The sequence below is a fragment of the Hirundo rustica genome, chromosome 3 (genome assembly GCF_015227805.2).
Source record: "Hirundo rustica isolate bHirRus1 chromosome 3, bHirRus1.pri.v3, whole genome shotgun sequence".
Taxonomy (NCBI): Eukaryota; Metazoa; Chordata; class Aves; order Passeriformes; family Hirundinidae; genus Hirundo; species Hirundo rustica.
Window position 1 is genome coordinate 62,418,109 of NC_053452.1, and position 25,698 is coordinate 62,443,806.

At 40.0% G+C, this 25,698-nt stretch overlaps 1 protein-coding gene across 4 annotated transcripts in view; it reads left to right on the plus strand.

Annotated features, from left to right (window-relative positions):
- Window positions 1–3,924: 3,924 nt before the first annotated feature.
- Window positions 3,925–25,698, plus strand: part of ECHDC1 (ethylmalonyl-CoA decarboxylase 1) — a 42,483-nt gene continuing 20,709 nt past the window's right edge. The window contains exons 1-6 of one of the 4 annotated variants that reach the window (XM_040057883.2): window positions 3,941–3,958; window positions 11,120–11,217; window positions 12,715–12,936; window positions 17,756–17,898; window positions 22,668–22,720; window positions 24,647–24,727. In XM_040057883.2, the coding sequence (XP_039913817.1) occupies window positions 12,717–12,936; window positions 17,756–17,898; window positions 22,668–22,720; window positions 24,647–24,727 (497 nt within the window). In that variant the 5' untranslated portion in view covers window positions 3,941–3,958; window positions 11,120–11,217; window positions 12,715–12,716. Of the gene's footprint in view, window positions 3,959–9,596; window positions 9,662–11,119; window positions 11,218–12,234; window positions 12,300–12,714; window positions 12,937–17,755; window positions 17,899–22,667; window positions 22,721–24,646; window positions 24,728–25,698 lie in introns of those variants that run through there. The other 3 variants (XM_040057884.2, XM_040057886.2, XM_040057887.2) reach the window with 3 other exon arrangements.

Consider the following 25,698-nt stretch of genomic DNA (forward strand, 5'->3'; position numbering starts at 1 on the left):
TGTATATATTTTCTATCAGAAAAGCAGTGTCTAATCAAATGACAGCACAGGTGAAGTGAAAGGTGAGACCATGTGGCAGGGACCTGATGCCCTTTTGGCTGGACTGAGGCCAAGTCCAGTTCAAGTTGCTTTACATGGCACAGAAACATGGAATGGTTTAGGTTGGAAAAGACCTTCAAGTCCATAGAGTCATACACTAACTTAAGTAGATATTAATGTTTAAATACCGAGTATTTGCTGGGTCACTGAGAATGTGAGCAAGCACAAAGCTGTGGCCATGCTGAACCTCTCTCCTGCTCTCTGGCCTGATGAATATTTCATTATGCCACGTCAAGAGAAACAGCTTTTGGCAAGGGGGCCAGGGCTCCTTTCCCTCAGCTTCTGAGAATACACCACTGCCTCCTGATCAGAGCACCTTCCCCAGAGAAATGAGCTGGTTTGCTTTGACAGAAGAGGGCATGGGTGACACTTCCCATGCTGTGCTACTGAGGCAGGTGTTTCTTTGCCTCATCTTCCAGCCATGCCTTGCTGGAGCTCAGTCAGCTCTGCAGGAGGAGATCCTTAAACAACATGGACAGAGAGCATAAAACCAACACATTGTGATAGGATGGGTACCTGGGAAGAGCTGAGACCTTTGCAGAAGCATCCAGTGACCGAATATTGTGTGAGGAATAACACACTGGTAACTTTGGTGCATGAACTGGAGGATGGGCTGACACACAAGTATCAATATGGTTGCAGCTCTGAGGTACTCACGGTGATTGCCCTGTCCCCAGCCAGCCCCTGCCTAACAAAATCAACCCAAATGCAACTTGGTTACATGTGGGGCTGCATTTAGAAAGCTGCAGCAGCTCTGGGGTATTTCAGATATCTGCAGTGAAGACAGGAGAGACAGCTGGGGTGGTAGTCTTGTTAGCTAACCTGATATAAATTGTCTCTTCCCATAAATCACAGCTGTCAGGCACCAATGGGATTTGGGAGCCTTTAGGGTGAAGCTGTAAGGAGAAACTGAATATCATGATTTTGGATGCAGAAATCTAAATTTTAGAAATATTTCAGAAATATAGGAATAGAACACATGTCCTCATTTTTCTGTGGGTCTAGTCTTTGGAGTATGTGTTACACCATCCTTTAGCCTGGCACAGCTTCCACACAGAGCTGATGATATTTGCCTCCTAAAAATTACAGGCAAGGGACCCTTTATGAACTGACTGTGGGGTTATGTGTTGGTTAGTATCCAATAATTCGTGAGATTTAAGCCCAGATCTATCATCTATTTGTTCCATTGTTCTGAAAGGAATTTGTAAAAATAGCACCCGGGAGCTCTGTATCTATTGGAATTCAATATTTCAGTCTGGCAGCCTTGAAACCAAGTGTGAAGCATTGCTCTTTTAGCCAGTACATCATCACCAGCTTCTGGGTCAGCCACAGGGAACAGGCACATTCTATATAATTCAGGCGGTGACCTGACTCTCCGAGGTCAGCACTGCTTTAGCAATGCAAGGAGGAAGTGTTATTGAAATCAGTGGAATTATTTGCAAGAATAAGAATAAGTGACTTTGCAGGACTGTACTTTCTTTTTTTTTTTTTTTTTTTTTTTTCTCTCTCTCTTTCTCTCCTATTGTACAGGCAAACATCCAATGGACTAGTCACAATCCCGCTGAAAGTTACAGCCTGTCTGGTCTTTAATGTCTGTTTTCGAAGGTGATTCCGTTCACCTGTTCATTTTCCTACAGTCCTGAGAGCACCCTAATTTTTTTATCATGTCCTATAGGACGCAAGGCAGTAAAACCAAGAATGAGGAACACTGGCTTATGGATCTGCCCGTCGGCTTTGTGCTGCTTCCACCAAGCGCTGCTAGATGGCAATATGTTACCTGGAAAACCACGAGCTTCCAGCCGCCGCCGCTCTCCTCTGCTTCCCACCGAGCTGGGACGTGCCTGGGCAGCGCTTCGCTCCGAAAGAGGACAAGCCCTTGGAGCAGGACCTGGTGAGAGCTGCTTCACCCACAGAGATCTTTACTGAGGTTTTCCAGACATAACTGCAGGGCTGTATCCTACTGGAAAAATTCTTTGTGAACCCAAGAGGAAAAATAAGAGGGAAGCCTGCTTGTTGCAGAGAGTGTTGTAAAAAAGAAATGTATCCTTCTATTCTATAAAGATAGCGCTGCCTGGGACTAGGCTATTTCGTATTCTCGATTCTCTGAACAATACAATGTTGAAAGTTCGGCGTGAAAAGTTTTTGGTTTTCCACATAAATGATTAAGTGAAATCCCCTACATACTCAATCCAAATTTTAATGAACTAGACCAACTTTGGAACATTTGTATTGACACTTGTTGGAGTCCAGGGCATTCCTTTGGTTGCCCTGGAGGGTCAGAGACCTGGGCAGGGGGGTCTGGGACCCCAGCCCAGAGCTCAGAGAGACACTGCCTTTGATTTCAGTCCATGGGAAAAACTTCCTACACTGAGAGAGGGTTTGCAGGCCACAAGAATGTGAGAAATAGTAGTTTAGCTTATCACAGAATGAGAAAATAGTAGTTTTAGGTTTCTAGCATTGAAGTGAATGGGGACAAGATGGAGAATCTGGGGCGTTGTCTCCTTCTTCTTCTCCTTCTTCTTCCCTCACTCCATTGCTGTATTGACGTGGCACAAAGTAGTTAGTGAGGATTGGGTCAAAGTAAAGATGACCTTTTTAGTAATAGTGATAGACATTGGTAAGAAATAGTAAATAAGAAATACGTAGTAATTAGTATAAAAGATAAGAAACAATAAAGGGGAGACATGAGGAATCCATGCAGCTGCGAACATCTTGTCGGACTCTGAGAAAATTGTAAGATAAGAAACAATAAAGGAAGTATGCAACCTTGAAAAATCTAAACCTGAGAACTCCGTCTCTTCCTTCGGCTCGGCTCAGAGCTGTGCAGGGGAGCCAAGGACCCTGAAACCACCTCAATGTTGGGGTAAGTCCCCGACAGACACTTGGGTTGAAAAGCAGCTTTAATGAAGGTAGAGAAGATGTATTTCCAGATATATTTTTCATTTGTGTTACAAATACTTAAAACTGAGTCATCTTATGTATGTGTCTCAACAGGGACACAGAAAGAAAGACTGGCTTACATTTGCAGATTGCTTTCAATATGCAAAGCACTAAGTGATCTTCGTTGAAACCATTTCTTTCCCTTGGTCTGGCTGCTGGCAAAACCGAGGGCAGGGCTGTGTGTGACAGTGCAATTCATGCCAGCCTCAAGTTTACACAATTACAGATTGATGCCAGGGTAGTTTGCAGCTTGCTCAGCACTTTGGCCCAGTGCAAGAGCTGGGTACAGGTGAGCAGCACCTGGAGCCGGGGAGGCACAGCGGCCAGGAACAGGACAGCTGGAAAGAGCTCCCACTTAGGCTGACAGGTAAAATAGACAGATGTGACAATGGGGAGCCCAAGTATCTCCTTGTGGCGACGTGGACAGGGAGCTGACATCTCTCCTGCCCGCCGGACAACACCAGCCACAGCAGGTGGGGGGCCCCAACTCCAGGCTGGATGCTCCCGGCAGCGATTCGTATCCCGGCCTGAGCCACCTGAGGCGAGACCTTGTCCTGGGCCAGCGGAGAAACGAGCATCTTTAACTACCTCGACTTGGATAGAAACACGGGGCTAGGTTTTTAGCGATGGAGGCGATCGGTGCAGAAAACAACAATAATGTTGTATTTAGCAACCTTGGAGCTGACAAGAATCGCCCGCTTCAAAATTGCTTAAATTCAGACCGAGTCAGCCCTAAGCTCCCAGGGGCTCAATAGGCATTCATGCCCGGGGCTGGGCGCGGGGCCGCCCCGACACCGCCGCGCCCGAGGCGCGGGCAGGCGGCTGCAGGCCCGGCCCGGCGGCCGCGGCCGCGGTTCCCGGCGGGGCCCTTTCCCCGCAGCACCGCCCGCCTCCGCTGCTCCGCCGGCGCCGGGCCCAGGTCAGTGCCGGGGCCGTGTCAGTGCCCGGCCGCGGGGCTCCGCTGTCGCGGACGCCCGCGGCCCTTGAGGGGAAAAGGGGCCTCTAGGGGGGATCGGGGCTGCCGAGGCGGCGCGGGGCCCCGGCAGCGTCGGGGGACGGGCAGGCGCGGGGCGTCCCGCTCCCCGCGAGGCCTCGGGGCGCCCGTGCTGGCTTCATCGGTGGTGCTTCTGCTCAGCCCTGACACCTCGAGTCTCGCTTTAGGAACAGCCGGTCACCGCCCACATCGGCCCTGCTCGGCACTGAGCCCTGCCTTGACGGTCGATCTAACTAACATAAATCATTTTGAAAAAGGAAAAGTGTCAGAAATCTTCCCTAGGAGGGTAGACCACGCGCTGGTCGGGATTTTGGCATCGCAGTTTTGCAGCAAGAAATGTCTCCTGGGGAAGTAACTTCCACCCCTCGGTCCCTTGAGTTTTCACATTCTTCCCGAGTGATACCGGGCAGGGAGGCTGCCACTGCTTCCCGAAATTCAGTGTGGGGAGCCAAGGAAGCAGGCCACAGGCAGTCCTGGTGTGGTGTTGCTAGTTCCCAGTGCTGTTACAGGGGGACAGGGGGATCGTGGCTGCGTGGCCAGTTCAGACCTTGGTGTGTGGATTTTGGTGTTGCTGTCGGCAGGAGCCATTTATGGGTGGTGGTGGTAAGGAGACAATAGTAAAGATCGGTGAATTAAGTGGAATTCAGAATACTTCTTGGCTACAAAAGTTACATTTTTCAAGGCAACCATTGGAAAAGAGTCAGTGTTTGCAGTTACAGCTAGAATTAAATTCATGCTTTTATGGTTCAGGATTTGGTGACTGAAAGGCGCCAAATTATTGGTGGGTTGTTTGTGGTTGTTTCCATTCCTGTGAAGTTGTGCATCTGCTCTTCTTAACGGTCTCTGAAACACACCTACTGGGCAGTGAACTTAAAAGAGTTTTCTGTCACTGTTAGAAAAGCTCCTTTGATGACAGGTGTGAAGAGAACTGCTCCAGATCAAAGCATTAAAATTGAAGGTAACAGATTCTTGCCCTCTGCCGTGAAACTCAAAATCTTTTACTCACCATGGGACCAAAATCAAATGTTTTTAGGTAGTGTCATCTGTATTTATGGAAAGGCTTCCTTTGTCAGCTGTTTTGCATCCTTAAATGCCATTATTCTTCTGTGGGCTTTAGTATGTTTCTTTGTGATTTGTTTACTGTTCTTCAAAATAATTAAAATGTGGCTGAAAGAGAATGTAATTGTTTAGGGATAGAAAGACAATTCACATCTAAACTCTAGCCTACAGGGATCATTAAAAACTGCAAAACTAAACAAAGAAAAAGTAGTTTGGAAAGCCATAGCTTGCTATGCCCAGAATTGGGCTGCTCAGAAACAACGAAAACAACAAGGAAAAAAAAGAGATACAAAAGCAGAAATGAGGTGTAAATGGTCAGCCAGCATAAAATTGAAACTACAGACAAGGGTTTATTTTACTTACAGTGTTAAAAGATGTTTCTTTCCCCCAGTTAATGTTTATTTCCCATGTACATTATTTGATGCCATTTCAGTTAGTTAATTTGGACATGTTCTCACTTCTTGTTCTCTGAGCTTCTGGATGGATAAACTTTGTTTCTAGTGCTGACATCTAGAAAGTAGGAGGCCCAAATCTTTTGTTCTCTCAACAGTAATACAGTGGCTTAAAAATTGTCCTTTAAAATACCAGCTACTTTTAAAGCCTGTTTTTAGGGGAGTGTAGTGGTTTCACATTCACTAAATTTTGGTCTTGGTACTTACTCTTTTTGTGAGAGAGAGAATAGGAGAAAAACAAAGCAGGCTCAACCTTAACATTTACAAATAGTTTATTAACATACACTGAAAGAATAGAAAAAAAGAAAGTTGGAAAAAAACCCTAAAATGGAATGAAACTTCAAAAAAACACTTTTCCCTCCCCTTACAAACTGTCCACTTTCTTACAAGACAACATAAAGAGACAAAACTTGTAATTTTCAGTCAGTTTCACTATTTGATAGTAGTCTTTCATAATTCATTAAGGGAAGAGTCTCTCTTAGAGTCATGGATCCCACTGACAACCTAGAACAGTTCTCTTGTGGGTTTTAAACTGGCACAAAAACAACCGCCTGGAGAAACCTGCCTTTGTGACCCTCCCAGGAGCAGTTTCCCAAGCTGTTTATGGGTCATGGGTCTTAGACTTTTGCATACTGGGGTGTCACCTTTTAGAGATGAATAACTCCAAAGCAAAGGATTCTTCACTTCAAGGTACAGAGATATCTTCTCACTTCTTCACTGACACAGGGGGCTTCTTATCTTGATCTCTGTTCAAGCATCTTATAGGATATTACTTAGTTCATCACAAACACCTTTGCTTAAATCTACACACAAATTAAAACAATCATCTCCCCAAATGCATATCTTTCCCATGATTTAAAGGAATGACCTAAATATAGAGTTCATTTCCATGGCTCAAGTAAGAATAGAACAACCAACTCTTCAACCCTCTATTTTAATAGTCTTTTTACTCTTGCTACTGACTTCATGCTGTTGGTCTTTATGTTCACTCTGTCTTTCCTTACTCTCTCAGAGAAGGGCCAAGCTCTGGAAGCTTCATGTTGCTAGGAAAGAGTTAAATCTGCTTGGAGTCTTTGTCTCTCTTTCTGTAGCTCATGGTGTTAGATGTTCAAGGCCGCACTGATGAGGGAGGAAGAACTCACAGAAACATCAGAGATCAGAGCACTCGGGCAGTCCAGAATCACAAAAAAACCAGGCAGGATCATAAATGCCTTCTCAGCCCACCCCTTAGTGTAAATCGGGGTGGCTTCAGCCCAAATAGTGCCCATAGCACTTATCAGGGCCCAGCAGAGATCTCTCCCCGCTCCAGGGAAGTCTGAAGAAAGTAGCTGTTACAAAACAGCAACCTCTCCTTCCCCCCGCTTCACCCGGGAGCTGATGGAATCCGGCCAGGCCTCAGGCCAGCTCCGCCCCAAAAGCGGGGAGCAGCAGGCCCAGCTTGATGTTACCTGTCTCTCTCTGGCCAAAGGAAAGAAGAAAAAGGACCCACCTACAGGAAATTCATGGGGTTTTATATGGTACTTCCCAAAGTCGCAGCTAACAATTTCAGTGGTCAGAATAGATGTCAATATTCTAACTAACTCCCTGATAGGTCCCTGTCTCTTCTAAAGCAATTCCCAGGTCCTGACCTGGAGAATTATTTTACATTTTTCTATAACTAAAAAACCAAACTGTACTAACCCATGACAGGAAGTCATAAGGCTTTTAGAGTAACTTGCTGAGCTGGAGGGACTTTTGATCCCATCTAATTTGTTTACAGTGCAGGTACCAGAGACAATGTACTAAAAATTTGAACACGGCTCAGCAAGTTTGAAAGCCATGACATTTTGAGAAAGGCATGAGGGATCAGTCCCCTAGTTGGGGAGGCAGAATCTCCTCAGCTCCTCAGCTTTGTTTCGTTTCTATATTTGCATATTATGTTTTGTCAGTAGGTTTTTTGCTGATGATCCCTTAGCATGCTTATGATCTGCTCACTGCTTGTTTTCAGCAGTGAGAAAGCCAGCTGGAGAAGTGACTGCCCTCAGCTTGCTTCATCTGGTAATTATTAGAGTGGGAGAACCTGTTGGACAGGGTGTTTTAAGTTAACCTAACCCACGCATCATGGAGGGAAAGTAGAGAGATGGATAAGGGGCTGAGGTAGGTGGAAGGCTCTGTAACCTTCAGGTGAGAGGTGGTGACAAGCAACTGGCAACAGAAGAATCCTCCTTACAGCCTCCCTACTATGCCTTTCTTGTATCTGAGGGCAGGATCTAGTGACTCCGCTGTGAGACCAAGCTGGCCTCCTTTTGTTTTTGAATCTCTCCTCTTTGTTCAACACCAACATTTGTTTTCTTTTTTTTTATTCCCCATAATCACCCACCAGCCCACTGTACGGGGTTACAGTGAGTTGTTGCTTTCACTCATTTTCAACCTACTTTTTTTTTCTTTTTTTTTTTCTTTTTTTTTCTTTTTTTTTTCTTTTTTTTCGTTTTTTTCTTTTTTTTCTTTTTTCCCTACAAATGGGGTATTTTCATGCTTTGTTTCTCCATCACTGCCTTTTCATCTGCTTTCATGCTGTAGGGTCAGTTGTGCCAACCCTCAGTACTGGGCGAGCACTTGCTTTCTATTGGCTGGGCAGTGCAGGAACCTGGTGAGGCACCTGCCACTCATGGTCACTGCTCCCTAGTACAGGTGAATGCCTCCTAAAGAGAATGGTAAGCCACCCACACAGGGTTGAGTTGTGAGTTCATCATCATCCTCAGTTTGTATCTTCTGACCCTTCTTCCCTGATTTTGCACTTCTGTGCTTGTCACTGAAATTGCATATGCCAGGGGTCTTCATCAAGTCGGGTTCTTTTGTGTTTCTTGACCAAGTGCCCTTGATGCCTTTGGCAATGTCACAAAAGTGCCTAATTTTTTTTTTTTTTTTTTTTTTTAATGGCATTTGAATATTTTCTCCTCCCTGAGATTTATTTTGTGGATTTTGTCTGTTGACTCCCTTTATTTCTGTTATGGTTAATCTCAGTGTACCTTCATCCAAACCCAGAAATTCAGATGATGGGGTTTTTTTCCAATATCTGTATCTGCACATCACACCTGTCACATCCTCCCCCAGATGAAAGAGCCTGCTTATTTCTCTGATGTATTGAAAACACATCCCTGCATCTTTTTTCCCCATTTGCTTTTTCCCTGAGTTGTGTCAATAATTCAAGCCCCGTTTTTGAACTGGAATTTTCCTTGCTCGTCTATTTTAACTTGCTGATTTAACTTGCTGTGTAGTGCAGGGTTTCTTGTTTGAGCATACAGCTGCTAAGATTTAGCTCTCTGGTTTGTGTTCTATCCTTTCTTCTAGAAACTTGCTACCTACAGCCATCACTTCTTATTTTGGCCAGATATCTTTATGTTCAGTGACAATTGCAACTGGCAGCATTGCTGGATGTTGCTGCTTGATACATCATGTATTACAAGACAAATTTGGGTTGCAGCAGAGTAGTGTTAAATGACAAGGGCAAATACCCTTGTTCAAGACTTACTAATTTCCCAAAGAATCTTCTCAGGTAGGGAGTATTGATGTTGGTGTCCCTATTATTACTATGTTTTATTAACATTGTTAGGTCTGAATTTTACCTAGGTAGTTACCGGAGGCTGTCAGAAGGCCTCTGATACATCTGTGTGCAGGAAAATACATAGATTGTGAGTGCCTGCATGGAGATACAGGTACTGCTCTTGTAGATACGTGTTCTGCTCTTGCGTAATGTGTGTCAGTCCTTTGTACTGAAGTGCTGGCATTCCGTGTGTTTGTATGAACCCACAGCCTGCTACCCCACAGGCAAGGGTGTTACAAAATCACTTGAGTGCCAAATGGGATTTCAACTGCTGTTTTATGTAGGAGGTACAGTAACTGTAACATGAACAGCTATTGATATCCATACTGTTGGCCTCTCTCTTAGTTGTCGCCAGTGATATATAAAGCTGTAGCACTTAAAACGTATGAAAGATGCTAATTGATCACTTATTCCTATACTGTCAGGTTTGGTTTTTTTGTTTTCATTGTAGGTACTGTGCATAAACTACCTTTGCTACAGATGCTAATGAGTATAACACATTCCCTTCTTAAAATTAGACTAAGACTAATTTCTGTAAGTATGTATAAATAGATGTGAATATGTTAAACTGAAAATATGAAAATTTTGGTGTTAATAAATATCTCTTGGCTGGTCCTACAACATCCTAAGTGTTACTGCAACATCTTTCTTTCACTGCTTTCATGTAAAATACAGAAATAATCAACTCAGTCATGCAGTAGATTGTGAGTGCTCTGTACTGGTTGAAATTTTGGATGCTGTTTGTCAGATACCAGCAAAAATCCTTTTAGACTGAGAGACCTCTAGCTCTTCCTGTTACGTTTTTCCTGGTTAGCTCAGTCAGACTGAACTATTAAAACAATCTTATTTTTATTAAAAAATAGTATTGCGCACTGACCGGTACTGTAGGAGATGGTTGTAAAGAAAATAATTCAAAGATTATACCTTGCATGAGTCATTAATCATGAGTCATGATCAGCAGGCAGTGGTGTCCAATTTGTTTTCTAATCCCGCACTTGCTGCCGTTCTTTATTACCATAGTGATAATATTAAAGAGCTGTTAATGCATATAACCACGCAGTTGAAAATGACAGGCTCTTTTTTCATTGGAATAAAATTTCCATATCTTAAGTATGTTTTGCTCAGTATATTTCTTGTCATGAGAAATTCAGTAGTGTATAAAAGTCATGAAAGAAGTTTAAGTCATCAAGCGGTTAGGTTAGCAGAATAGCTACTCTTTGCTTTCAAGCCAGTCATTGGCACTTCCTAGAGAATTCCAGCTAGTCTGTTTTTGTATGAGAATTGGGGACACTTTGTAATCATTAAAAATTGGAGCTGATTGTTCCCAGTTGTTCACTTTACAAGGAAGGGCTGCACTGTCCATGTATTTCGTGTTTGTTCTCTGCTGAGCAAAAACTAGTAGCTGGATGGAAAGTTTCGCTGCATTAATATATGCTGAGGAATGACTACTGAGGTTTTAGAGGAAAAGGAAGGCTGTCTCTCTCTTGAGAGCCCGCATATAAAAAGAATCAATTAGGAGAAATGAGCTTTAGAAACCCATTTTCACTCTTTAAATAAAATTTTAAAAGCTCTGCAAGGTGGAAGCTCTGCAAGGTGGTGGTAATAGCAGACTATTAGAATGTGCATAGATGGAGAGTGTTTGGGTGTAGCAGCAGTCAGGGAATGTTTTTTATGAAGTAATGAATCTTTTATTCAATTGATTTTAAATGATTAAATTTTGTAATTAGTTTTATTAGTGTACACTTTGGAAAAGTTCATCATGAAAGATTAAAGCCTTGTCAACAGATATTAAAAATAATCCCTTCATAATTTCTTGTGTAGATGATTTTATAATGCATAGATTTGTGTAGGCCTTATTAATTTCTTTGTGTTGAGCTTGTGAGATTCCGTTGTATTGGTGGGTGCAATTTGGCAGGATAGGTATGAATCTACTGGCATAGACGGCTCTTTGCAGTTGCCTGGTATTGCTGCATGTTCCTTCACATCCCGCAGTGTGGCTGCTCTGCAGACTCTTCCTTTGAATGAGGACTATACCTGCACCAACAGAAGCATTTTGAAGTTTAGTGTAGGATGGTACAGCCACTGACAAGGTAAGTATTCACCTGACAGGGCTGTTCACTTGTTTCATTAGGAGCTAATTGTGTGTGGTTTTTAATGTGTATTTACATAATTGTGTAAATGATAAAGTTTTTCAAAAATATTGAGTCTGTAAACTGTAAGATACCCTGAGCAGAGCATACAATATAGCTGTCACCAAATTCTGTCTCAGTGAATGTGCTTGTGTTCTGAGTTCACCTTAGAAAAACTTTCCAACAGCTGCTTGCTAATTTTGAAAGTATCTTGTTTCTGCCAAATATGATTCAGAAACAAAGAAGGTCTTTTCCCAATTATCAAAAAAATGAGCATCTACCATGTCTTCTGAATGGCCAGGCCCATTAAAAAGTAGGTTGGGACAAAGATAGGACTGCTCTATCAAATTGCAAAGTAGCAAGGGGGTTTTTTTCTGTGTCCTGTGAGGGTTTTTTGATTCCCATTCTGATTGGTTTCTCAGATGATTTTATTCCTAGATCAGCTGTTTCAAGTTCAGGCTTCACTCGGTTTCTTTCAGGTCACTTGTAAACCACTTTCTCCAGTAGAGCCATTTCTAAAGGAAATAAATAAGGCAGAGATGCAGATCAAGTGTAATATATGATAATTACTTCCTTGTTATTTCCTGATCTACAGTCATACACTGTAGAGTAGAAATAGCAGAGGAATAAGCCATGGGTATACTTGTACGCAGAAATAAATTACAAGTACTATTACCCATATAAAAGGCAAGTACGGCGCTCAATGCATAATAATGTTGCACACTTCTCATCCTTTGGAGCGCTGCACAGATTCTGTGCCTAAATGAGGTCAACTCAAAGTTGACCTCAACTCAAAGAGAAAAGCACATAGCAGTCAGGAGCTAGGCAGACTAATTAGTTTTAAGATGGGGTGTGACAACTGTGTTAATGGAATTAGGTGATGGGGATCAGACTTTGATATAAGAATGATCTTCAATTCTTAATTTTTAGGTTCCTCAAGTATTTCTCTTGGGGAGGTCTTGCTCTAATAGTTGCTTACAGAAATGCAGGACATCCAGATCTTGAAAGCTGTGGGATTTGATAGGATTTTTCCTCCGTTATAGGTGTAGTGTTTGGGGGTCTTGGTATTTTTTTAGAGGGAAGGTTGAGGGAGGGTTTGGAAGATTAATACAGAGTAAATTGGTCTGATGGAATACATAAGAACCTTATGTATTGAGCCTCTTATGTTCTGCACACAAATACTCTTTTGGTAAATTTTACAAAGAAATCTTTTAAAAGGTGCTAAGATCTATGTTAACTACTAAAATCACTTCACAAAACTCCTTCTGTTTAATTTGTGGGGGTAGATTCAAACTGAGAATTTTGCAAATATAGTTTGCAGTAATTTCTGTCAACTGTTAGGATTGTATCACCTTTATATTAGTTTCTGCTGTCTTACTTCCCTCTTTCTCATAGGACTGCTGTGGATTTCAAAGGAAATTTCCTGATTTTTTTTTTTTCCCCTCTGTGTATTTCCAGAAATGGCCCTTGCTCTGTGGAAGAACTTACTTCAGACTACAAAGAAAAGGATACTACAACAGAGAAGGTTGTCACTGTATAATGGTACTCATGGCTATGAGGAAGAATTGATAAAGAAGAAACTTCAGCGGTTTTCTGGTGGATCCATCAACCTTTCCAAAGAAGACAATGGCATTGGAATACTTACTTTGAATAACCCAAAGCTAATGAATGCCTTTACAGGTATTAATTAGTTGATGGGATTGCTGGTTGGTTTTGATTTTTCTCTTGTTCGATTTCCCGTTTTGATATTTTGCCTAAAGAAAGTGAAACACTCTGCCTTACACATTTATTCTTTTAACTTAGGCATGGTAAGTTTTATTCAGATGTGCAGCAAATGTGTTCAGTGTTCTGTGTAGTAACTTTGCTATAAATGTCATAAAAATATAAGAACTTCTCAGTGGCACAGGGACTGTCTTGCAGAATGTGCTTCTCCCCGTTTTTATGTGTTAGCACAATTCTGCCACTGAGCTCATTATTTCATGTCCTCTCATTTTGTCATCACTGCTCTGGAAATTTGGAAAGCATATTTGTGGGCCTGAGAAGATGCCACCTCTCTTTTGTAGGTGATGTAGAAAGAAAGACTGAGTTTACTTCTTGGTTCTTTACCTAAAGCCTTCCCTGTATCTGAATCTTCTGTAGTTTGGTCTATTCCAGTTACCCAAACTGGCTTCCATTTCTTCTTCATTTGCCTTATGTCTTAAATATCCATAACTGGTTAATTAAAGATCAGATGAGCTGGGTATTCTCAGCTATTGCAGGTCAGTGATCTCTTTAATATGCTTTTACACAGGAGAATACTTAGCTGTCTAAACCAAGTGCCCTATTTTATTAATCTTGTATTATGAGAGGTTTTGTTCACCAAGTTGAGTATATTTGCTGTCTCTTCTTAATTATCTAGATTATTCCAGTTTATGCCACTCTCTTCAGCTATGAGTGGTACAGGTTCAGGGTGTGAATCTGCCTGAGCTGGAACTCTGCCTAAGCCTTTACTGTAAGAATGCTTTTATCTGTTAATATTTTGAAGTGGATACATTAGTTTTATCGTGCTAATTTTTTTGTTGCTGTTCTGTCTTCCTGCCCAGTTCTCACTGTTCCTTTGCTGTGAGCACACATTTTGCAACACACTAGCAAAGTATACCCTTTACATGCAGAATGTCAATCTACTCTTTCCACTAGGGATTGTTAGCTGAAAGGAACCTCAGCGAGCAGCAGAATTGGTGGTAATGCACCTAGATGTTTCTGCATTCTTCTGTTTCACTTAAAAAACTCATGTATAAAATCGTTACCTAACTTAAGAAGTTGTAGCTAAAATATATTAGTATAGGGATTGTCCTTCTGCATGCCTCCCTGTCAGCATATGTGTTGTTATAAAATCATAATTACATTGTTGTTTCTTCTTTTTCTACAGATTGGTTTCTGTTTTTGACTCAGAACTGTGCAATGTACACCGTGTAAACTGTGTGCTTTTAGCTTATATGTTGTGAAAGTTGAAAGGAGCATGAGAAATGAGCTGTAACAACAAAAGGAGAGAGCAGACTGGGTTTTTCTGCTCTTTGAAGATCAGGAGTAATAAAAGTCAAATTGCTAAAACCAGACTGTCATAGAAATTTGCAAATATGTTCTCTGTTTTCTATGTGCTTGGCAGGAGGGGCTGAGAAGTGATTGGTGGCATTGCTGAGCAGGTGCAGCTGCCATATAGGCAACTCATAGCTGTTACTTGCCTATACAGTGTTCTGTGTAATGCTGAAATCATATTGCACCTCTGGAGTCAAGCACCCAAAATTAGCATTTTCTCTCTGGCTCAGTTTGTTGTCTGTAAAATAATCTCTTCTCTCCTTACAGGACGGCTGTGAAAATAACTTATTAGTGTATGTCAATTAGATGCTCTGGTAGCAAAGCGGAGCTACAAAAACCACTGAGGAAATGAATAGCTTTTTTGTTGTGGGTCGTCATTAGCATATAACAAATGAGCCATGGGATCAGGCAGTTCTGTTTTACAGCAGTGTGTAGAGCCCTGTAGAGAGCTGTATTCCGTTTTGCTAGGCAATAGCCACAAAAAATTGCTCTGGAAAATCCTACTGTCAATTCAAGAGATGCTGCTTCTTTGTCCTGTACACCTCTGCTGGAGATTTTTGTTTTTATGGGAGGGAGAGTAGAAACAAAATCAGACTGGGCCCTTCACTGCTGCAGTGAATGGTATGACATCGTAATTTATACTGATCTTAATTTCATTTTTAATATTATTGTCTGTAAAATGCCGTTGCTGAGAAACTACCAGGAACTTAATCCTTTGCCTTTAGCTGTGTATCAAATAATGCTCTTCAAGGGGCAGGATGGGGTGTGCTACCCCTGAATTGCCTCAGCAGAACCTGGTTGACTTCATCAGCCAGAGCCTGTAGATACAGCCACCTCCCCATCAAATTCTGTTGATTCTGTGTCTCAGAGCTTCTGAATAGTGGCAGATGTGAATTTATGCATCTGTGCATGCTCCCTCTAGAAAGCTGCAAAACATTATTAAAATTTTGAGAGAAATTCTGTTTTCCAGGCATTTACTTTACACAACAGTTTTTTATCATGAAGGAATTATGTTTATTCTAAGCTTGAGCAACTCACAAAATCAAAAACAGAACAAAATTGTTGGCAAATTGCTAATGGGCAGTATGGAGATTGTTATGCCTTTTCTTTCTCTTCTTAATTGGGATCTGATAGCCACCTGTTTGAAATGGTTTCTTTGGAAACAAATGCTAATAATCTCAGCTTAAGCCTGGTAGAACCAATTTCAGCAACCCAACCTATCACTGAACCAAACTTGAATGTAGTTTAAAAGAAGAGAGCCAGCCTGTAGAAACTAGAAAATAATGATGGTAATTTTTATTTTCTAGAATTTACTTGAAAACATTTATTCACAGATTATAGTTAAGATGCAAAGAAATTATTATTTATTACTGATTCTGTAAAGAGCATGAATTTAGTGATATCACATACTGAAAGACTAAGATTGGCAGAATGAGGATTTGCTTTACTTTTGTGCACTCTTCATTATATCAAACATCAGGAACTATATTTTGGTAAAATAATAGTTCAGTGTTAGGAATGGAAAAGAGCCATTTGCAGGAGGACAGAACAGGGTGCTCTGGCCAGTGTCTCTTGTCCCCTTGCATGTAAGAGGCTCATAGGGATCCTGCATTTTTTCAGTTAACTGGATTCTTGGCTTGGAATACTCTGTGGAAAGACTATTCAATACCTTACTGCTTTTGCCTGTTAAAAGAATCACAAGCAGTGGTTCTGCTGTGTTTGACTCTAGCAAAGCTTGGATGCCAGCCCAAATACCTTTCTGTAAAGAAGACCAAAGAAGGTAGATATGCAATAAGCATAATCCACAGGGTTAATGCACACCTGTTTGAACAACAGAATTTGCAGAAAAGTTGTTGAGTGTGCCATAAGGCTGGAATAGTATTTCAAGTGAAGACCCACAAAAATCCCATCCAGGCCTAGTTCTGCTCAGTATTTTCATTCCTGGCTTGGATGATGAAGCAGAAGATGAACTGCTGAAATTGTCAGGTGACTCTACATTAGGAGAGCTTGCAAGAATATTTTTTGGAGTAGAGGAGAAGCACTCAAAGTAATCTTGATTAGCTGATACAAAGAGCTCAAGATCAACTGGGTGAGATTTAGTGAGAGCAGATGTAATGTGCCACATACAAAAGCATGACCAAATTTTAAATACAGAAGGGAAAGCAACTGGCTGAACTGCTGAGATTTTTTAGAGGATTTGACAGTGGGTAAAAAAAACCCAATCCAATGCTGTTCTGGTATATAATATGTAATGTCCACTTAATTATTGACCACCTCAGAAACATTGTCAACCTGTGTAATATTTCAGTGGCTGAGACCAAGCCTAAGGGGTAAGTGCTTGACTGAGTCTTCACTCTTGATGTGATACTGGGAAGCTTACTTCATAATGAACTGTAAGGGAAAAAAAACAGGGAGAAAACATAAATATCTAATGGATTGGTGCTAATAGAAAATTTCAGAAGAGGATGAGTCCTGTGCATACAGGTGTAGAGTTAAGAAAGCAACACTGTTGACAGGGGAGAGAGGAGAGGACTCTCTCAGAGGAGAGGGTCCTTGAAAGTATTAATCGAAAGCACATTTCTTCCTGAAGAATGTAGGCCTGTTCATCTAAATTCTTGTCAAAGAAGGGTAAAGCTGGGAGTGTCATCAGCCTGTATGTACCTTGCTTTCTGAAATTAGTTTCTGTAAATGTTTTCTTTTAAGTATATAACTGGACAGAGTCATAGGCATTCAGAGAGGAAGAGCTTTAAATTTATGCACTCCAGGTATGCTCCATTGCTGTGGAAGATGCTGCTGTCGAGGCTGAGCTTTAGAAGCAGGAGTTTGGAGAGTTCCATGTCAGGAAGGGTACTTAAGCAAATATGATGTTTATGATGTTTTATGATGAATTGGGTCTTTAAACAAGAAATAAAAAGCTAGATGATATACTTTATAAGGAAAGCCTTTTTAGAAAGGACCCTTTCTAACACTGACTAGTTGTGCCTTGAGCCCACCTTGGACATGATTCTTTTCTATTCTCTTCCGATTGTTTGGGCAGGGAGGATTGTCAGTGACTTCAAAATGACAGTTGGACAGATCTGGATGGATACATATAAATGCATCTGTCCTGAATGTATGCAATTGTAAGCAGAAATAAATCAGGTAGAGGGGTTTTGGTTGGTTGGTTGGTTTTGGGGTTTCTTTTTTGAGTGTAACACATTTATCCTTCATTCAGAATATCCTTCAGAATTTTAGGGAGTGCATCCTTGGAGAACAAATGTATGTCAGTGATTGTGTGCAGGATTTAAGATGATACTTTCCCTTGGGATTTTAAGCCCATCACTTATTTACTCTAACTTGGTTTTGCTGGTGGAAAATGTAACAAAAAACATGATGGTGATAATAATTTCCTATTAAAATTTTTGTTTCTCCCCTATTGTGGCAGGTACTATGATGGTAGAACTCCAGGAGAGGGTAACTGAACTGGAAAACTGGAAGGATGGCAAAGGTCTTATAATCCATGGTGCAGGAAACACTTTTTGCTCAGGATCTGATTTGAATGCTGTCAAAGAAATATCCAACTCCCAGGCAAGTATTAATGCACACTAAAGTTAATTTAATAATGCACACACAAAATTAATTTTTTGAGATTCTTTTTGAGACAGAGGTGTTGCCCTACACTTCTGCTGCAATTTTATATGCAAGTCACAGAATGGAGCTTTAATGGTCAAAAAAAAAAAAAAGCTCTCAGCCCCTTCAAGCCATGATTTAAGTGTTATTGTAAGTAATTCATAATTCTAAATTCCTGCACTATATGTTCTTTTTAACCTTTTCTTTTAAAAATGTCATTTCAGTTTCTCACAGCAGTATATAGTGAATTTACATGTCAAATAAAATGTGCTTCCGTAGTTTGACCTTTAGAAACAGATAAAAGTAATAATTTCTCACATTCTGAAGTGAAAAAAAGAAATGTAAGTAGCATGGCTGCTATTACAGAAAGGTTTCTATTTTACCAAAACTGTGTTTGGACTTGCATGAAATGGAAGAACAGATGCAATTCTTGTGCTGTGAGTCTTGTGCGTAACTATGAAGTTGAAGAGGCTAGGGTTTGATGGCAACGTTTTGCTGATGCCACCCATTTGGACAACTTTCACATGTGCTCCAGTTCTTTCTGTGGATTAATATGTGGACTTGGCAATGTGTGAAATAGGGCTTTGATGGCTGCCAGGGAAGAGGGTCTTCCTGTGCTGCTCTTACACGTGGTTTGCAGTTGTGGTAAGTGCCAGTCCTGGTGCTTTTCTGTGGCCACTGCAAATTTCAGGATTTAACCACATAAATGAAACATTTAATTGGCCCTTCCAGTATGAACAATAAACACAAAACCTGGTTAATCTGTTATTTATCTTTAGTGATGATTTTTTATTTCTGTTGATGAAACTAATTATCATAAACCCCACAATGTCTAAGATTTTTTTTTTTTTTGGGCCTGATAAAATAAATAAGACAGTCTAGTTTTCAAAGGGTATAGGACACTTTGTTTCCTTCTTGGAATGCCATGATGCTTTTCTTAATATGGAAATGTCATGCTTTATAGATATAAATGGATTTGGGGGAAGTTTTCGTCTGGATATTTTATAAGAGCTGGTAATTTTAAAAATATAGATGTGTATGTGATTTTTTTCTAAATTGATTTTTTAAAAATTTTAATCTGCAATTCTCAACTTCTTTGAGCATTATACCAATAGAAAAGAAGCTGAAGCCAAGCAAGGTCAGTTATTTTCTTATTTGCAGTCTAGGCTTTCCTTCAGAGTTCTGCATTCATATTCTGTCTGTATGCTTATACAGATTACTTGGAGCCACTTCAGTGGCAGAGAGGGCTCTTGCAAGGATTAGGTTTGATAGCATATATACCGGGCAGAATGAAATGTATATGTGTTAGTTATAACTTTTGAGAATTCTCTGGACAGAATCTAGATCTCATGCTTGTATTGAAATTAAAGCCTAAGAGTCACCAGAAATGCTCCAAGAATAGTTAAACATAGTTGCTTTTCTATTTCCTTTGGAGAGTTTGAGCTATTTATCTTTTATTGAGAGTTTCTTTATAATAGCTCCTAAACCATCTCTTTGGTGGGATTTAATAGTCTTTACTAAATAAAACTTTACTAGAATATGGGATAGCATTTGCTGTTCTTCGCTCTTACAGAACTCTCCTCTCTATACAGATGAGAGTGTTTTGTCTAGTTTCAGGTTAAGTTTTCTGTCCACAGGCATCTCCAAGGCAAAAAAAAAAAACCCAAAAATGAATAGCTTCATGCCTGAACTGGTATGTCTCTCACAGTATCACAGAATATTCTGAGTTGGAAGAGACTTACAAGCATGATCAAGATCAACTTTTAAGTGAACGCATTGAACCCACAACCTTGTTGTTTATTAGCACCATGCTCCAACAACTGAGCTTTCCATTATATATAAATTGTTTTAAGGCTGCTTTAGCCCATAGCTTTTAGTAATTGCAGAAAACACTTTTATTTTATCCAACCAGTTGGTTGAGGAAGGACCGTATTTTTCGTAATTTTCGGTACGGTTTGCTTTTCCCTGTGGTACAGGATAGGCAGAATAATGGCCAGAATGCTGAAGAATTTTTGTGCCCCCTAGTGGCTCTTTGTCCTCCTCTTCCACTTCATTCTCTTCCTCTTTGTCCACTTTCTCCCATGTTCAGTTGTTCCTAACTCTGAAGCAAACCTAGGCCCCCTGCTTATTTTTCTTTTCTGAGTACTAACATTACATAACCAAATCACAGAAAGTAAATGAGTAGTGGAATTTAAATTTAAAAAAAAAAAAAAAAATCCTTCTGTCTTTGTAAGGCTTTTTGAGGTGTTCCCAGAGTGAGAACCTCATTCTGGAGTGAGATTTGAAAAGTTGCCTACCTGAAAAGCAAGAATAGCTCTTGAAATAACAGCTCAGAAGAAGCACAACAGAGAATTTTGATTTCCTTGGTTCCTGTGTAGAAACCCTAGGACAGATGTTCCCAAGCATAAGCTGTGGAGGAAGGACTTTGGAGCAGTTGGAGATAATGTGGAGATACTGGTCTGTCTGTAGTGAAAATGGATTTGAAGCTCTTGCAGCAGTAAAAGCCAGCGTTAGAGTTTGCTGCTTTATGAAGGTGACTTTCTTCTTCCTGGCTCTCCTAGACTCACTCCAAGCTATTAATCCTTTTCTTCATTATGCATTTTACTGCATTTTACCTCCCTTTCTGCTAGTTAGACATCTTCTTACTTCAAGGACGAGTATTAGAACTGCAAATATAATTATTCTACTAGACGGTAGCGAACAATTCTTAGTCAGAGTATTTTATCTGAATAGTGGCCTTATTTTTCTTGTCAGGAGGGTTTGAGGGGTTTATTTGCCAAGACTCAAGCAATTGCTTTTTCTTTTTTTTTAAGTGTTTTCTGTGTTGGCTTTTTTTCCGTGGGCTACCCAGTAATCTCTCTACAGTCTGAGAGAACGAAAACTTTTCTTTTTTTTCTGCTCAGACATAAATGTGTTTTTCAAGTTTGTCTGTTCTGGAATGAATCTTTAATTACCATTTTGGATTTTGTCATGAGCTGAGAAGGCCAGTTTGAATGCAAGGATTCTACTGTGATGAAGTGAAAAATCGTGTTCTCCGAAGAGCTTTTGTGCAGCTCCATCCTGGCAGTTGTAATATGGGGATTGTGCAAGTCTGTGTCTGAGAACTGGTACCAATGTGTCTGTGTGGGCTTTGAACTTAGCTACTAAGGCAGCTATCATGAAGGGTTTGAATGTTCTTTAATTTGGAGTGGAAATATTGCTGCTGTTCTTAGTGGGTGTAGGAGATGGCTACAGTAATAACTAAAAGCCTCTTTGTAAATCAATGTTTGAAAATTTTCAAGCAGCTCTTTAGTGTAGTAAAACTAAATATGCTGCTCCTTGTGTAGCAATTGTCATAGCACTCACATCTGCCAGAGATTTGTGCCTAAACATCACAAAGCTGGTTGTCTTTGGGCAGAGTAGCTCTTGGGAGTACATGACTAAATGGACAATAAATCACCTTAAATTGGCTTACTGATATTTCAAGGTCCTATTTCAAAGATGTGCTAGAGACTTAATGCATATCTTTTCTTTCCCTGAGGTATGAGTCAGAGGCTTTTAATTCAGGCAGATTCTCTAGCTCGCCAACTTCTGTAAAACTGTGTTTTAGAAATTAGTAAATTCTGGTAAAGACATGTTGGGTTTGATTTGTTTGGATTTTTTCTTTATTATTTGAAAGATGTGCTGAAATTTTTACCTACTGTTTTTTTATTTCTGCAGTGTCCAAGCATAATTCTTTTCTTTAATCTGGGATAAATAATATGTGTGATTCAATTCAGTACGTATATGAACATGGTGGTTCTGGATCATTTAGCCCAGTTATTTGTCAGTTTCCTGATTAGCTCTTGATGTCTGAGAAAGAGGATAATAAGAGGATAGATAGATAAGGTTTTGTCTCAAAATATTTTCTTAGCCTCCAGCAACTTGTGACTAAGACTTCTAGAGCTAGAGGTGTTGCCTTCTATGTAATAACCTTTTGTTGCTGTTCCTGTTGTGAGTTTATGTAGCTGTTCTTGAATTCGTGTAGAGGGTGTAATGCCCTGCTGCCAAGTGTTCCACATTTTAAAGACACATTGTAGGAGGGTTTTTTTTTAAAACGTATTTTATTTGGAACCCTTTGGTTCTTGGATTGCATTGGAAGGAGACAATTGTAGCTTTTTCACTATTGATTGCAAGTAGATGTAAAACATGAAGGATGAGAGATGAGAAGAATCTTCTTTCTGGCTTGTTTTTTTTATTTGTTTCGGTATTTTGTGGTCTGGTGTTTTTGGAGTCTTTTTTAGCTGAAATGCTTTTGGCCCAAACAATGAAAGATTAAATTGGTGAATTGCATCTTGTCTAAAACTTTATGGATTTGGAACAGTAGAAAATATGTAGCACACTATGGCTTTGTACAAAATTTAAAAACTCAGATTTATGGGTGTTTAACTTGAAGTGAAAGGAGGAAATTAGGAGGAAACACTAAAATTTTACAATATAGAAATTCAGTATTGCAATAACTTTAACAGTCACTTAATTATAACTGAAATTTATATAAGTCAATTGAGTTCTGATTTTTTAACCTGATTTATGCTAGGTTTTTTATTTGTGCATAGTGGGGTTGGGCTAGAATTTGGGCAATGTAAACCAAGGAGACAAAATCCAGATGAAGTAAATATAAAGAATGCTTACTCCTGTCTACTCCATCTATGTGTTTAATTGCTTCACATTAAGATCACTTAACATTTTAATTTTCCTATTCATTGTAGGATGGGATGAATATGTGCATGTTTATGCAGAACACCTTAACCAGACTTATGAGGTAATATATTTTGTCTACCCATTTATCAAGTAATTATATGTATCAGAATGTATTTTGGCTAATTCCTTAACAAGATGTTTAAAGTTAAATACATAGTTTTATGTATGTAATTTTGAATACCAGACCTTGTATTCACGCATGTTAATCAGGTAGGTATTTATGGATTTAAATTTAACCTTAACATTTTGCAAGTATTAGGCTTTCCAGAGATTGGAACAGGAAAAAAAACCCTAGGCTTATATGTGTAGAGCTAGGAGATATCCAGAGTTAAGGAAATCTAGGCCTTCAAATTTTCTGAAACTCAACCTCTCTAACTCAGTCTAAGTCAGTAGCTCTTAAATAACAAGCAGCAACAGGTTATGCAGCCTACATAGGTAACATTTATTTGATATATTTGTTTAATCTTCCCACTTCACAAGAGGAGTGTAGTCAGTACTGCCATCTGGTACTTCTTTCTTCATACCTTTCTTTTAGACTTAGCTTCTTCCCTTAAGAAGTCAAGTTTATATTAAATCCATTTGTGGTAGAGTCTGTGGTTTTTTCCTCAGAGCTCTTTGAAGATGAATACTCTTTGTTTTCAAATATTCTTTGTTTTCAAATAATCTATATGAGAAAATATTACGAATTAACATTTTTTCTGTAAAATTACCCAGGAGATTGGAGACTTGTATTAGTAGTACTGTAAGGAATCCTCGGGATTGGAAGCCATTTGCATAAGCTGGTCTCCATATAATCAATATTGATGGGGCAAAGCTAAGAGGAGGAAGATGTGTGAAGATTAAGCCCCCACCTCAGGTGTGTCGACTTAGTGTATCTCTTTAAGCCATGGTTCAGAGGGAGCGCTGAGCTGCTGTCTGGGGACATCTGTTGTAGATGGGATTAGTCTCCCTCAGACCTGAGGCAGGCTGTCATCCTGAAAGAGGTGCCTCAAATGGATTAGAGTGTGGATGTAGCGATCTTGGACCCACATCCTCTGGTTTGTCATAAACCACAGGAAAAATGAGATTGCCCTCTTCCAGTGGGTTCTCTTGTGCCATGTACTGTATGAGCTGTGCTGCAGCTTATAAGTGAACTTGGACTGTAAGAAAGTGTTGGTGTTTCTGTTAAAGGAGAACTAAAACCAGACATGTGGTTATGATTAGGATGCTGACTTCTGAATGTGGTTTGTAAACTGCTCAAAAAGCTAAATGTCTCTTCATAGTAAAAGACGAAACAGCTGTATGAGGGTGCAAATTCTGTGACTAACCAGCTGTCTTCATTTCTTTGGGAACTTGCCTTATCCTAAGTCACTGTTCATTAGTAGTCATTTCACATCAACAGTGGGGAAAAATACTTTCCCTTCCCTCTGTCCTTTGAATTACCTTGAACATGATTAAATACAACACCAACAAAGGTAAAGATTGCTGCTATCCTCAAAAGGTTTTGTCTGCAAAAAAAAAGTTTTGTTGATGACTGAGATAGTAACACTCTGAAGAAGCTGCTGAAGCTGTCATGGTAAATCTCATTAATTTTAGATAACCCAGCCCTTCAGTTCTTTGTGTCCCTTTCTCTGCTTTCTGTGGTGTACTGGCTTAGAGTAGAATCTTGTGTTGCTATCCTGTCATTCTTTACAGGTAGTCTTTTTAGGTATATTCTATAGCAGGTATTTTTTGTAACATGTTTTTCAGTACATGATACTTATTTTGATTCCATTTAAAATATCTGTCTTGCTGTTTTCCTTTTGGGATTCTGTATCAATTATGCAATAGTAATTTTCACAGAAGTGAAATTGGTATTGTGCTGATTGCCCGCAAAGATTAGTTATTTGAATAAATTGGAACAGTATATTTTTCTCAACTTTTACTGTAGAAATGGTTTAGTTGAATTGTTTTATAATTTCTGAAAGGCTAAAAGGATGAATTTTGCTTACTAAAGTCTCTTGTGTAGGTTGCCTTTGATCAGTGTTGCACTAGTTCAAGGAAAAGCTTTTGGAGGAGGAGCTGAACTTACCACAGCATGTGATTTCAGGTAAGGCTAACAAGTTGTGTAGCTGTTATGTTGGGTCAGTGATTTAATTATTGTCCAGCTGAAATGTGAGAAGCTTGAGGTACCAGTTCTACCAGGAGTCAGTTCCTGGGTTCCAAGGCATTTGCAACGAGATTTTGTCATCAGACTTCACAGGAAAAGAAAAGTTGTGGTTTCTGCCAGCTTATGTGGTTTGGGTCACTGTGGAGACTTCACAGGAAAAGAAAAGTTGTGGTTTCTGCCAGCTTATGTGGTTTGGGTCACTGTGGAAAACAAGAGCAGTAAGGAACTTTAGGAACTGATTGTGTTAGACACCAAGTGGGTCCAACTCACCCCTGAGTGAGAAGTAGGAGGGCTGCAAAATTGTGTATCTCCCTGTGTCTCTTTATGTGAATGTCATAAGTAAAAATAAATAAATCTCTTCATTACTGTTGTATTTCTTGTTCTGGATTTATTATTTGTAACGTAGTTTTGTGCTGCACGACTGTTGAAACAAGAGTTTGAGGTGCAGAGGAAAACAAATGAAGTTTTATTCCTGCCTCTATTTTTTTTTTTATTTTTTTTTTTTTTTTTTTTTTTTTTTTTTCCATGCAGATGCAGGGATTTGCTAGCATGAAGCAACTGGCAAAAAAGAGGGCTTTAATTAAACAGGCAGAACAGGAATGGGAAGACACTAAAGTAATAAAATGTCACTTTATATACATCATTGCTAATGTGCAAACAGCCTACAGATGTAACAGGATAAGCACAGTGGGCAGTATCTCTGAAAATGAGGAGCTTTTAGTGAAGTTTTCATCTAAGAAAAAGAAATGTGCTCTCGAAGAGGGCCTTAGTACCTGAAGCGGAAAGGAATTGCCCGAAACAAGCTGAAAGAAGGTACACTCTGAAGTAAAGTAAACTAGAATATTACAGTGCTGTTCCAGGCATCAGGAAAAGGCTTTGGATAGAGGAGATGATATCTACATTGTCTGAGC